The sequence below is a fragment of the Symphalangus syndactylus genome, chromosome 13 (assembly GCF_028878055.3).
Source record: "Symphalangus syndactylus isolate Jambi chromosome 13, NHGRI_mSymSyn1-v2.1_pri, whole genome shotgun sequence".
In the NCBI taxonomy this organism is placed as follows: Eukaryota; Metazoa; Chordata; class Mammalia; order Primates; family Hylobatidae; genus Symphalangus; species Symphalangus syndactylus.
Window position 1 is genome coordinate 27,003,639 of NC_072435.2, and position 14,011 is coordinate 27,017,649.

The window sequence follows — 14,011 nt, forward strand, 5'->3', positions numbered from 1 at the left end:
TAGTGTGGCAATGAACAGCCTGGGTCTAGAGTCAGATTAAATTTTTTTTTAGTTATATTTTCTGAGACAGAGTCTCGCTCTGTTGCCCAGGCTTGCACCACCACGCCCGGCTAATTTTTGTATTTTTAGTAGAGACGGGGTTTCACCATGTTACCCAGGCTGGTCTTGAACTCCTGACCTCAAGTGATCTGCCCACCTCAGCCTCTCAAAGTGCTGGGATTACAAGCGTGAGCCACAGCGCCTGGACAAATTTTTTATTTAAAAAATTGTGTTCCATTCCTCTGGCCTTCCGATAGAGCCAGATATATTGATTTCATATGCTCACTCTCACCTTTGCCAGCTAGATCTTGAGTGAGTTCCTTCCTGTTTTGAGATTCAGTTGCCTCATCTGCAGATCAAAATAGTAACAGCATCATGTAGGGGTTAAGGGCATGAGTTCTGGGTCCCAGGGCCCTGGGTCAAATCCCACTGGATCCATTCCTGGATCCAGTTCAGGATCAGTTCAGGTGCCTCAAATGGGTCCAGGGGATTGACTTCCAAGAGGGCTCACCCACATGGCCAGCAAGCTGGCTGGGGCTGCCGACCAGGGGCCGTGATTCCCCTCCGTGGGGCTGCTGATCCTCGCAGTGTGGCGGCTGGGTTCCATGAGGAAGTGTCCTATGATACAGAAAGTGGCATATGCCGGCCTAGATGCAGACCCTGGCACAGGGTCACTTCCACATCTTGGTCCAGCAGTCACACAGCCTACTCAGATCCAAGGAGTGGGGACATAGACCCCGCATCTTAACAGGAGGATGCTCAAATTTGCAGCCCTCTTTAAGCTACATAATCTACTCCATGGAGTTTTGAAAGGTTAATTTATGTAGCACCCCCATAACCACACCTGCTATGCAAAAAATGCTAAATATATATTATTACCAGTATTAGTCCGGGCACGGTGGCTCACGCCTGTAATCCCAACACTGGGAGGCTGAGGCGGGCGGATCACTTGAGGTCAGGAGGTCATGATAAGCCTGGCCAACATGGCGAAACCCCATCTCTATTAAAAATAACAAAAATAAGCTGGGTATGGTGGTGCACGCCTGTACTCCCAGCTGCTCCAGAGGCTGAGATGGGAGAACCACTTGAACCCGGGAGATGGAGCCTGCAGTGAGCTGAGGCACTCACTGGGCGACAGAACGAGACTCCATCTCAATAGATATATATATATATTACCAGTATTATTACTGGTGAGAACTGGGCCAGGGTAAGCTTAGAGGACTGGGAGCTGAGCAGAGGCCCTAAGCTCAGCATGGGATGGTGGGAAAAGCTATCAGAAGAAGTCAATGGTTTGACCATCCTAGTCCCAAGTCCAGCTTCTCCCTCTGGCTGTGCAACCTCCTGCAGGTCCCTTGACCCCTCTGAGCCTAAGTCCCCTGGCCTGCAAAGTGAGTATAATGACACTCAGCTTATAGGGTGTTTAGAAGTGTTCAGCCTGATAATGCATAGGAAACATTTAGCGTAGTCTCTGGCTCAAACTAAGTGGTAATTGTTATGGTTCTTAATAAGGTGAGACCTGAAGGACAAGTTGTGGTTTAGCCAGGTTGGAGGGAGGTGGAGAGTAGGAGAGAGCATTCCAGGTAGAGGACTGGGAGGTGAGATGGGCGGGCAGGATAAGAACGGCAGGATGTTCAAGTGCTTGAGTGGGGCGTGTGCATGAGTTTGCTTTGAAGCTTGGATGTCTCCAGAAGGTGCTGGGGAGCCACGGGAGGGCTGTGAGCAGGGGGAGGCAGGTTCAGCTCTGGGTGTAGAAGGACCCTGGCAGGGACTGGAGGAGAGTGGGCAGAGGAGGGAGACGGGGCAGGAAGAGAAGACAGAGCCTGGCCACGGAGAACTAGGGGGAGGAGGGCTGGACTCAGATGGCCAGTGGTGACAGGGAGGGAGGAGGTAGGAATGTTCCCCAGCATTTGCGAAGACAGTGAAGCCATCCTGGAGGTGTGAGGAAGTTTGGGTTAGAGGAAAGATTCTGAGTTTAGCGGGACACAGGCCATGTGAGGGCCTTGGGGATGCGGAAATGCAGCTCTGGTCTCAGGATAGAGGCCCTGGCAGGAGACAGCACCTGGAGACTGGGTTCTGAGGGCAACAGAGAGCCGTGGGGGGGTTTGGAGCAGAGGAGGAGCAGGGTCAGATGTATCTGAGGCTGCAGGCAAGACAGAGTGGAAGGGGCCAGGAGGCTGGGGAGGAGGAAGCCTGCTCTGAAGCTGTGGCCATCAGAGGTGGGGCTTTTGGAAAGGTCACCTCACCCGCCTCCAGGAAGTCTTCCTGGCTTTGTCCCACAAATTTGCTACCACATTTTTAGCTGGGAATGTTTTCTCCAGCTTCCCCCTGGGGGTGGGGAGTGCAGGGATCAGGCTGGGCCTCCCCGCAGATGGGACCAGCTAATGAAGAGAGTGGGGTGGGGTGCGCAGCTCAGCCACCACATCGGGGTTGGGGATCCTGGCACCTCCCTCTGGGTCTGGCTCCCTTCCCCTCCCAGGAAGCTAAGCTACCAGTCCTGTTGGACTCGTCTGACCCGGGAGGGATGGGTGCAGTCCTGGGTCTCTCTCCAGTGTCCTTTCAGTGAGGCCAGCACCATGGACACCCCACAGGCTCTGCCACTCTTCCTACTCCTGGGTGAGTTGCCCGCTCAGTCCCCTGCCCGCCAGTCCCCCGGAGCAGCCTCCCCCAATGCCTTTCTCTCTTCTCTGCAGCCTCCTTGGTAGGGGTCCTCACCCTCAGAGCCTCTTCTGGACTTCAGCAAACCAACTTCTCCTCTGCCTTCTCTTCGGACTCAAAGAGCTCTTCCCAGGGGCTGGGTGCGGAAGTTCCCTCCTTCAAACCTCCCAGCTGGAAAGTTCCAGATCAGTCCCTGGATTCAAAAGGCTCTGCTGGAATCTCTGATTCCAGCTGGTTTCCTGAGGCCCTGAGTTCCAACATGTCTGGGTCCTTCTGGTCAAATGTTTCTGCTGAGGGCCAAGATTTGAGCCTGTTTTCCCCCTTCTCTGAAACCCCTGGTTCTGAAGTATTTCCTGATATTTCGGATCCTCAAGTTCCTGCCAAAGACCCCAAGCCTTCCTTCACTGTTAAGACCCCAGTTTCAAACATTTCTACTCAAGTCTCCAATACCAAACTGTCTGTTGAGGCCCCAGATTCAAAATACTCCCCGGATGATATGGATCTTAAACTCTCTGCCCAGGGCCCTGAATCCAAATTTTCTGCAGAGACCCACTCAGCTGCAAGCTTCCCCCAGCAGGTGGGGGGCCCACTCGCTGTGCTGGTGGGGACCACCATCCGACTCCCCCTGGTCCCAGTCCCCAACCCTGGGCCCCCCACCTCTCTGGTGGTCTGGCGCCGGGGCTCTAAGGTGCTAGCAGCTGGGGGCCTGGGGCCAGGGACACCTCTGATCAGCCTGGACCCTGCTCACCGAGACCGCCTGCGATTTGACCAGGCCCGGGGGGTTCTGGAGCTCGCTTCTGCCCAGCTGGACGATGCAGGGGTCTACACGGCTGAGGTCATCCGGGCAGGGGTCTCCCGGCAGACTCGCCAGTTCACGGTGGGTGTGTATGGTAAGTGGGCCCTGGCGTCCGGCGTGCAGGCGGCAGAGGCTGCTCTGCTCTGCCAGGCTTTGGGCAAGTCACGGTGCTGTGCGGTCCCTGGATAGGAGAAGAGGACTTCTGGGTTGAGGAAGGGAGAAAAAGAGCTAGAGGTCAAGGCAGGGGTGTCTGAGCAAAGGTGGAGCTAGGATGGAGACTCCTGGGGGCCGGAACTCCCAGGTCTGAGGGAGGAGGAGGAGGCTAGGAGCCTCTTCCGGCGAACTCCTGGGTCCCGGAGAGGAGGGGTCTGGGGGCTCAAACTCATGGATTTATGAGAGGAGAGGGATGGGGGCCGAGACTCCAGGGGCTTAGAGGGAGCAGCGGCTGGGGCTCCCTCTAAGGGGACCAAAGATGGGCTCGAGGACTGGGTCCTGAGCCCATTCTCCCTCTCCCAGAGCCCCTACCCCAGCTGTCGGTTCAGCCCAAGTCTCCAGAGACAGAGGAGGGGGCGGCCGAGCTCCGGCTGCGCTGCCTGGGGTGGGGGCCAGGTCGCGGGGAGCTGAGCTGGAGCCGGGACGGACGCGCCCTGGAGGCGGCAGAATCCGAGGGAGCCCAGACGCCCCGGATCCGCTCAGAGGGCGACCAGCTGCTCATCGGGCGCCCTGTGCGCAGCGACCACGCCCGGTACACTTGCCGCGTCCGCAGCCCCTTCGGCCACAGGGAGGCTGCCGCCGACGTCACCGTCTTCTGTGAGTGGGGGATGCCTCGAGTCGGGGTCAGGGGGTCCTTGGGGAGAAGGGGGCTGGGGGCCCAGTCTCCGGGAGTCCTAGCGGAGTCCCAGGTGACCCTGACACTCGCGGTCCCGACCCCTCCTCCCTCCAGACGGCCCGGACCCGCCGATCATCACGGTCTCCTCGGACCGCGACGCTGCGCCTGCCCTCTTTGTTACCGCGGGCAGTAACGTGACCTTGCGCTGCGCCGCCGCCTCGCGGCCGCCCGCCGACATCACGTGGAGCCTGGCGGACCCGGCCGAGGCCGCGGTGCCCGCGGGGTCGCGTCTCCTGCTGCCCGCGGTCGGGCCGGGCCACGCAGGCACCTACGCCTGCCTGGCGGCGAACCCGCGCACCGGCCGCCGCCGCCGCTCGCTGCTCAACCTCACAGTGGCGGGTGAGAGGCTGGGGCGTGAGTAGGGGAATGCCTGGGAGAGGGGCGGGGCCAGAACGGGGCGGGGCTAGATGAAAGGGGCGGGGCCAGCAAAGGAGGAGCAGCATACCGGTGGGTGGGGCAGGGGCAGCGGGAGGGCGGGTCACCAAGAAGGAGCTGGGATACCCGTGGTGGGCGGGGCCAGCGCGGAGGGGCGGAGACACTTAGGATAAGAGGCGGGGCCAGAAAGAGGATAAGAGAAGGAGCCAAATAGAGTGGCAGGGATGACCAGTACTGACGGGCCGGCCCAGCACTGAGAGGGCGGACACTCCTGGGCATGGAACACTCAACAAAGTCGACAGCAGAATTAAATGGCAAAGAGTGGGAGTTAGGGAAAGAACTAAGTTGCTTGGGCAGGTAAGTGGGAGAAGGTACCTGGGAAGGGGGGCGGAGTCACCAGGGAAAGGGGTGAGGTCATTTGGAAAGTGGGCAGAATTGTCTTAGAAAAGGGGACGGGGTCCACAAGGAAGGGCGGAGATATCTGGGAAAAGGGGAGGCTTCTCGGAGGGCAATCCAGGAGGGGGCAGAAGTGGGTGGAGCTGGAAAGGAAGGGGCTGAGTTACGTTTGGGAAGATAAATATCATGGTGTGAAGATGCAGCTTTCTTAAGAAAGTTGGGCAGTCAGCAGGGCTGCGGGCTACCCACTGAGCGGGGAAGCTAATGGGAAAAGGGAACGGGATCGCAGGAAAAGGGGGGAGTGTGAGCGCCTACGGGACGGGGCTTGTGAAGAAGGGTGGAGTCACCGCGCGGAGAGGCGGGGCTGGAGAAGAAATGAGAAAGGGACTCCATCTTCATTCTCTCCCTTCTCTCCGCAGACCTGCCCCCCGGGGCCCCACAGTGCTCAGTTGAAGGGGGTCCCGGGGACCGCAGCCTCCGCTTCCGCTGCTCGTGGCCCGGCGGGGTCCCTGCTGCCTCCCTGCAGTTCCAGGGTCTCCCCGAAGGCATCCGCGCCGGGCCAGTGTCCTCTGTGCTGCTGGCGGCCGTCCCCGCCCACCCCCGGCTCAGCGGTGTCCCCATCACCTGCCTTGCTCGCCACCTGGTGGCCACGCGTACCTGCACAGTCACGCCAGGTGAGAGGGCGCGGGGCTTTTTTGCTGTTTCTCGAGGAAGGGGGAGACTTTTTCTTTGGTCCTTCGAAAATTCTGAAAGCGTATGGGGTACGTCCTTAGTCCAAGAAAGAGGCAGGACTTCACTGTCTTCAAACTAGAAAAGGGACAAAGATTTTCCTATACCTCATGGTGGGGGCGTGCAGGGATGGGGGTATTTTTCTGGACACAGGAAGAAGGCCATCACTTTCACATGTGTTCAGAGAGATAAAGCAGTGATATTTTAAAGAGTAACAAGGCCGGGTGCAATAATTGCAGCACTTTGGTAGCTGGGGGCGGGAGGATTGCTTGAGCCTAGGAGTTCAAGACCAGCCTGGGCAGTGTGGCAAGACCCAGTCTTGTAATTATTATTGCTACAAAATAATAATAATAATAAAGAAGAATGAATAGCTGAAAATAATATGAGTTTCCCAGTACAGGGCCTGCTCCTATGGTATGTGTTCAATAAGTGTTTGATGAGGAAATCAGATAATGAATGAATGAATGAATGAGCTAATGAGTGAGTAAATTGGCAGTTCTTTCTCAGGTGGCCAAAGCGCCGGGGCTTACCATCATCTGATTTAAAGTAGGGCATAGGATCTGTTCTTTGAATCCAAGGTAAGGTCTTGACTTTCTTAACTGGACTTCTCCCACCGGCAGAGGCCCCCCGAGAGGTGCTGCTGCATCCGCTGGTGGCAGAGACACGGTTGGGGGAGGCAGAGGTGGCACTGGAGGCCTCTGGTTGTCCCCCACCCTCACGGGCATCTTGGGCCCGGGAAGGGCGGCCCCTGGCTCCCGGAGGCGGGAGTCGCCTGTGGCTCAGTCAAGATGGGCGGAAACTCCACTTCGGCAACTTCAGCCTGGATTGGGACCTGGGAAATTACTCCGTGCTGTGCAGTGGGGCGCTGGGTGCTGGCGGTGACCAGATCACCCTCATTGGTGAGCCACATTATTTCAAAAAACCCAGAAGTCCAAGTACCCAGCCGCTCCAGCCCTCAGACCCAGAAGTTTAGGCCCCAGACCTCTACTCCCTCAGACCTCGGATCCAGGCCCCCAGCCCCTCCTCCCTTAGACCCTGGAGTCCAGGCCCCAGCCCCTCCTCCCTCAGACCCAAGGGTCTAGCCCCAGCCCCTCTTCCTTCAGACCCAGGAGTCCAGGTCACCAGCCCCTTCCACCCTCAGATCCAGGAGTCCAGGACCCCAGCCTCTCCTCCCTCAGACACAGGAGTCCAGGCCCCCAGCCCCCTCCTCCCTCAGACCCAGGAGTCCAGGCCCCCAGCCCCCTCCACCCTCAGATCCAGGAGTCCAGGCCCCCACCCCCTCCTCCCTCAGACTCAGGAGTCCAGGCCCCCAGCCCCCTCCTCCCTCAGACCCAGGAGCCCAGCCCCCCAGCCCCCTTCCCTCTCCCCTCTGGCACCCAAGAATCTGGCCTCCCCCACATCCCTCTAGGACCCTCCATATCCTCATGGAGGCTTCAGAGAGCCAGAGATGCAGCCGTGCTGACTTGGGATGTGGAGCGCGGGGCCCTGATCAGCAGTTTTGAGATCCAGGCATGGCCAGATGGGCCTGCTCTGGGCAGGACTTCCACCTACAGGGACTGGGTCTCCCTGCTCATCCTGGGCCCTCAGGAGCGGTCAGCTGTGGTGCCCCTTCCACCTCGGAACCCAGGGACCTGGACCTTTCGGATCCTGCCCATCCTGGGGGGCCAGCCGGGGACTCCATCACAAAGCCGGGTCTACCGGGCCGGTGAGTTGGGGCTGTCCGAGTAGACCTTCTCTGTTGTGCCAGATCCTCCCTGTCTCCCTGTTTTAGTGTCCTGGGGCCTGCCCTAACAAAGTACCATGAACTGCATGGCTTAAGACTACAGGAATTTCTTCTCTCACAAGTCTGGAGGTCAGAAGTCTAAAATCAAGGTGTCGGCTGGGCGTGGTGGCTCACGCCTGTAATCCCAGCACTTTGGGAGGCCGAGGCGGGCAGATCATGAGGTCAGGAGATCGAGACCATCCTGGCTAACACGGTGAAACCCCGTCTCTACTAAAAATACAAAAAATTAGCCGGGTGTGGTGGCTGGCGCCCATAGTCCCAGCTACTCGGGAGGCTGAGGCAGGAGAATGACGCGAACCCGGGAGGCGGAGCTTGCAGTAAGCCGAGATCAGCCACTGGACTCCAGCCTGGGTGAAAGAGCCAGACTCAGTCTCAAAAAAAAAAAAAAAAAAATCAAGGGTCGACAGGGTCCTACTCCCTCTGAGACTCTGTGTAGAATCCTCCTTTGTCTCTTCCTAGCTCCTGGTGGCAGCTGTTTCATCCTTGGCATTCCTTGATTTGCAGCTGCATCACTCCAACCTCTGCCTCCAGCTTCCCACAGGCTTCTCCCTGTGTGTGTGTCTCTCCTTCTCCTTCTTCTCCTTCTTCTTCTTCTCCTTCTCCTTCTCCTTCTCCTTCTTCTTCTTCTTCCTCTTCTTCCTCTCCTTCTTCTTCCTTCTTCTTCCTTCTTCTTCTTCTTCCTTCTTCTTCCTTTTCTTTCTTCTTCTTCTTCTTCTTCCTTCTTCTTCCTTTTCTTTCTTCTTCTTCTTCTTCTTTTTTTTTTTCAGATGGAGTTTTGCTCTTGTCACCCAGGCTGGAGTGCAATGGCATGGTCTCGGCCCACCGCAACTTCCACCTCCTGGATTCCACTGATTCTCCGGCCTCAGCCTCCGGAGTAGCTAGGATTACAGGCATGCGCCACCACACCCAGCTAATTTTTGTATTAGTAGAGATGGGATTTCACCATGTTGGCCAGGCTGGTCTTGAACTCCTGACCTCAGGTGACCCACACACCTTGGCCTCCCAAAGTGCTGGGATTACATGCGTGAGTCACCGCACCTGGCTTCTGTCCTCTTCTTTTAAGGACACCAGTTATATTGGATTAGGGTCTACCCTAATGACCTCAAATTGACTTGGTTACATCTTTAAAGACCTTATTTCAAAATAAAGTCACATTCACAGGAACAGGGGTTAAGACTTCAACATACGTTTTTCTTTTGGGGTAGGCACAATTCAGTTGATAACATGCCTCCATTGGAGTGTCTCAGGATTTAGGCCTCACTCCCCAGAGCGATCGTGTTCACGCTCATGGCCTTCAACAACATTAATAATCAGATGTGGCCGGGCGCGGTGGCTCACGTTTGTAATCCCAGCACTTTGGGAGGCCGAGGCGGGCAGATCACGAGGTCAGGAGATCGAGACCATGGTGAAACCCCGTCTCTACTAAAAATACAAAAAATTAGCCGGGTGTGGTGGCGGGCGCCTGTAGTCCCAGCTACTCGGAGAGGCTGAGGGAGGAGAATAGCGTGAACCCAGGAGGCGGAGCTTGCAGTGAGCATAGCGTGAACCCAGGAGGCGGAGCTTGCAGTGAGCCGAGATGGCGCCGTGCACTCCAGCCTGGGCGACAGAGCGAGACTCCGTCTCAAAAAAAAAATAATAATAATAATCAGATGACTCCCAAATGTCTTATCCTGGGCCCTGACTTCTCTCTTGAAAAGGATGCTCCCTACTTAAGATCTTCACTTTTTGGGGAGGTGGGGGGTGTGGACAGAGTGTTGCTCTGTCACCCAGGCTGGAGTGCAGTGGCATGATCTCAGCTAACTGGAACCTCCACCTCCTGGGTTCAAGTGATTCTCCTGCCTCAGCCTCCAGAGTAGCTGGGATTACAGGTGTAAGCCACCATGCCCAGCTAATTTTTATTGAAGTTTTAGTAGAGACAGGGTTTTGCCATGTTGGCCAGGCTGGTCTTGAGCTCCTGACCTCAAGTGATCTGCCTGCCTCGGCCTCCCAAAGTGCTGGGATTACAGGCGTGAGTCAAGATCTTCACTTTGGATGTCCAATTAGCATCCCAAATGTCATATGCCCAAAACAGATCTTTTGATGTTTTCCCTCAAAACTGCATCCTCCAACCCTCCAGTCTTCCCCAACCTCATAAATGTCACCACTTACAGGCCACATCACCCCTGACATCCTAATTGCCAGCAAGTTCGGTCCATTTTCCTTCTAAAATATTTTCCATCTTCACCCCAAGGCTCTGGTCAAACACAGCATCCTCATGCCTGGACTGCAACAGCAGTTTATTTGGTCTCTTTATACTCCCTCTTGCTGTCAGATAATGCATTCTCCATACAGAAGCCAAAGTTATGCAAATCAGATCATGAGGCTGCCCTACATAAAAGCCTTCCATTAATTTCTGCAGGACCCCTTTAGGATCTGGTTCCTGGAAACCTTTTCTACTTCACCCTCCAGCTCCAGCCCCCTCCTTCCTTATCCTCCACCCACGCTGGCCTTCGTTGAACAGAGAAAGCTCTTTCCTAGTTCTGGGCCTTTGCATTTACTGTTTCCTCCTCTTGGAACGCCCTTTCCCCAGGTTTAGTATGACTGCCTCTGCTCTTTATTCTTCAAGTCTCTGTTCAAATGTTACTTCCTCAGGGACCTTAGCTCACCACTGTTTCTAAATGTCACATCCCTTCCCATTATTCCTTTTTTGTTTGTTTGTTTGTTTTCTTTTTTTTTCTTTTTTTTTTTTTTTTTTTTGAGACGGAGTCTCGCTCTGTCGCCCAGGCTGGAATGCAGTGGCACGATCTGGGCTCACTGCAGCCTCAACGTCCCCAGACTCAGGTGATCTTCTTACCTCAGTCACCTGAGTAGCTGGGGCTACAGGCCCAGCCACCGCACCTGGCTAGTTTTTCTATTTTTTGTAGAGGCAGGATCTTGCTATGTTGCCCAGGCTGGTCTCCAACTCCTGGGCTCAAGTGATTGCCCACCTTGACCTCTCAAAGTGTTGGGAATCACAGGTGTGAGCCACCACAGCCGACCCCCATTATCTCTATCACATCACCTTTTCTTTCTCGGGACAATCTGTGATTATGTTATGTATTGCTCATTTGTTTCTGACTTCTCTCCTAGAATTAAGCCCCATAAGGGTAGATATCCTTCCTGTTTGGACCACCAATGAATCCTCACTACCTGTCTCAGAGCCAGGCACACCACAGTCACTCAGTAACTGTTAAATGAGTTGAGAGTGTTGGGGTCCCACATTCTTGGGTTCTGGGAGGGGAGGGACAGTGGGGGCTGGACTCCTGGGTCCCAGCACAAAGTTAAGGGGCTTAGGAAACTTGGGTCCAACCTTGGTTCCTGTTCCCCTTCTCTTTCTTCTCTTTGTCTCTTCCAGGTCCCACACTGAGCCATGGGGCCATCGCTGGCATCGTCCTGGGCTCCCTGCTGGGCCTGGCGCTGCTAGCTGTACTTCTCCTCCTTTGCATCTGCTGCCTGTGCCGCTTTCGTGGTGAGCAAGGGGACTGGGGAAGGGGCAACCATGACCAACCGGGAGGGACCCTAGAAAGAGGCCTATGGAAGACCTGGCTGAGCCAATCAGTGCCGTCATAGGTCATCCATCCTGCCTTCCTACCCCCAAATCAGCCAATCAGCATAAGGCTCTGCCTCTCAGACCAGCTTCCCTTGCTATTGGCTGGGTTGGCATGTTGGGGCAGCCAATCACGTGTTCCTGCTTCTCTTCCTCCTCTCAATCAGGAAAGACTCCTGAGAAAAAGAAACATCCCTCTACCTTGGTCCCCGTGGTCACCCCCTCAGAAAAGAAGATGCATAGTGTGACCCCAGTGGAGATTTCATGGCCTCTGGACCTCAAAGTCCCGCTGGAGGACCACAGCTCAACTAGGGTCTACCAAGTGAGTGTGGGTGCCCTCATTTCATCCTGGAATTGGGGCAGAACTTCTTGTATTATAGTCAGGGAGATGAGAGGGTCTCAATTATCTAACTCCAGTTTTACTTGTTAGTTTACAGTCTGTATGACTTTATCCTTTCTAAAAATGCATCAAAGTTGGACAGAGCTTCTCGCCCAACTTTGATGTATATTAAAATAAGAGTGAATTCCAGTTTCTTCTCCCAAGGAGGGAGATAGGATCTCTCTGTCTCTCTTTTTTTCTTTTCTTTTTTTTTTTTTGGAGACAGAGTCTCACTCTGTTGCCCAGGCTGGAGTGCAGTGGCGCAATCTTGACTCACTGCAGCCTCCGCCTCCTGGGTTCAAGCGATTTTCCTGCCTCAGCCACCTGAGTAGCTGGGATTACAGGTAAGCATCACCACGCCTGACTAATTTTTGTATTTTTAGTAGAGACAGGATTTCACCATGTTAGGCAGTCTGGTCCCGAACTCCTAATCTCAAGTGATCCGCCCACCTCGGCCTCCCAAAGTGCTGGGATTACAGGCATGAGCCACTGTGCCCGGCCCCTCCTTTTTTCTTTTCCATAAAAATTGGGCAAGGCCCATTTTTCTCTATGAAGTGGGGTAGAGTTACCTCATTCCCCATAAAAGAGGGGTTGTTGTGACCGGGTGTGGTAGCTCATGCCTGTAATCCCAGCACTTCGGGAGGTTGAGGAGAGAGAATCGCTTGAGCTCAGGAGTTTGATACCAGCTTGGGCAACACAGGGATACCCCATCTCTACAAAAAATTTTAAAATTAGTCGGGCATGGTGGCACGTGCCTGCAGTCCCGGCTACTGGGGAGGCTGAGGTGGGAGGATTGCTTGGGCCTGAGAGGTCAAGGCTGCAGTGAGCTCTAACGGTACCACTGGACTCTAGCCTGGATGACAGAGGGAGACCCTGTCTCAAAAAAACAAAAACAACAACAACAACAACTGGGTTGGGTTGTTGGCTGGCTTCACTCCACCAAGGATAGCCAGACATTTTTTTCCCCTCTCCAAATGGAGGGTTCCCAGATAATCTCTACAAAGTTCAAGCGAGAGCTAGAAAAAGTTAGGTGAGTGAGTCGTGTCACATCCAGGGTACCTACTGAGTTCTCCCCTCACCCCGCCTCTCTCTTCCAGGCCACAGACCCCAGTCCAGTTGTCTCTGTAGGTGGAGGCTCGAAGACTGTTCGGGCAGCCACACAGGTGTGATCGGAGCCAGTGGTCCGCCCTGCACAGGGCATTTTGGGCCAGAACGTCCTATTTCACTCCAGCAGCAGGCAGGGCCTGCTATGACTGAGGGTTGGATCCTGAAAGTGGGACTTTCTGTCTCCCTCTCTTGCTGCAGAAGAAGAGTCTTCCTGTATTTGTGCAAGTAAGGAGATGTGACTTCTTGGCTGGGAAACTCCTGCTGATCTAACTCTGTGGTTTGCACAACCTCCAAGCCTCTGCAGCAGACAGGCAGGGCTTGCTGTGTTGCTCTGAGCTAGAGAGGGAGCTTGGCCATGTTCTCTGAAAAGGTCTCCCTACATTCACTTTGCCACCTGTAGGCTACACCCCATCCAAGGCTACACCCCATCCAGCTCCCAGCATCTTCATCTTAAAACAGATCAGATCACGTCACTCTTCTCTTTAAACGCTTCTATGGCCTGTGCATTTCCCTTCAGATATTATCCAAACGCCTCGTCGTGACCTTCAAAACCCTGTGGTCTGGCCTCTGTTGGCCTCCCTGACCTCCCCTCCCAATTCTTTCTCTGCCCCCTGCCTCCAGTATCACAGTCTGTCTCGCAGCCACAATTTATTTTGCCCCTAGAGTTTGCTGTGCTTATAACACTTCTTTTTCCCGTATGTCAGTCATTTCTCAAGTCTAAGAGTAACAATTGCCATCTTAGACGACCGTTCCCTTACCCCTCCCTTAGTCTTGGGTTAAGTCCCAGAATCCTTGAATTTGCCGTTCCTGATACATAAATATGTAATTCCCTGTGTGGTCTGAGACTCTCTCTCTAAACTAAGGGCTTTACGAAAGCAGAGACCACATCATTATCTCAGCACTTAACCCAGAGCCTCGCACACAGCAGGCAATCAATAAATATTTGTTGACTGATCAAATGTTTTGGTGCCAGTGAAGAGCTGGGCTTGCTGCTGCTGTCTTCAGCATAAGTCTTGCTTTTTCAGCTGGGTTTCGAATTGAGAATTTAGAGAGTGCATTGGTGAGGATTCTTTTGACTGCAAGTAACAAAATAAAATGGTGGCAAGAACTATGGAGGTGGCTGGTTTCAGGCTGGCTCAGCAGCTCAGTGATGCCGTTAAAGACATGGGCCCTTTGCATCCATCTGCTCTGCCACCCTCAGTGGGTTGGCACATTGACTCTAAGTATGTTGCCTCATGTAGCAAGATGGTTGCTGCAGCTCCAGTCATCATATCTTCATACAACTGTATCCAAAGATA

General features: G+C 54.6%; 1 protein-coding gene and 1 long non-coding RNA gene across 2 annotated transcripts; one reads left to right on the top strand and one right to left on the bottom strand.

The window, feature by feature from the left end:
* Window positions 1-239: 239 nt before the first annotated feature.
* LOC134732262 (uncharacterized) lies at window positions 240-3,508 on the bottom strand. Its single transcript, XR_010115243.1, has 2 exons — window positions 3,443-3,508; window positions 240-2,887 (listed from the first exon to the last, which is right to left on the bottom strand). It is a non-coding gene; the product is annotated as an uncharacterized lncRNA (long non-coding RNA).
* Window positions 2,421-13,826, top strand: VSIG10L (V-set and immunoglobulin domain containing 10 like). Its single transcript, XM_055237007.2, has 10 exons — window positions 2,421-2,652; window positions 2,730-3,584; window positions 4,007-4,300; window positions 4,434-4,718; window positions 5,570-5,824; window positions 6,500-6,778; window positions 7,288-7,584; window positions 11,036-11,149; window positions 11,395-11,549; window positions 12,704-13,826. Exons 1-10 carry the CDS (start codon window positions 2,421-2,423, stop codon window positions 12,773-12,775), a joined length of 2,838 nt encoding a protein of 945 aa, XP_055092982.2. The 3' UTR covers window positions 12,776-13,826.
* Window positions 13,827-14,011: the final 185 nt, after the last annotated feature.

Coding starts and splice junctions, on each gene's coding strand:
- VSIG10L (XM_055237007.2), top strand. CDS start 2,421: ATGAAGAGAGTGGGGTGGGGTGCGCAGCTCAGCCACCACATCGGGGTT. Junction 3,585..4,006: donor GTTCACGGTGGGTGTGTATG/GTAAGTGGGCCC, acceptor TCCCTCTCCCAG/AGCCCCTACCCCAGCTGTCG. Junction 11,550..12,703: donor GCTCAACTAGGGTCTACCAA/GTGAGTGTGGGT, acceptor TCTCTCTTCCAG/GCCACAGACCCCAGTCCAGT.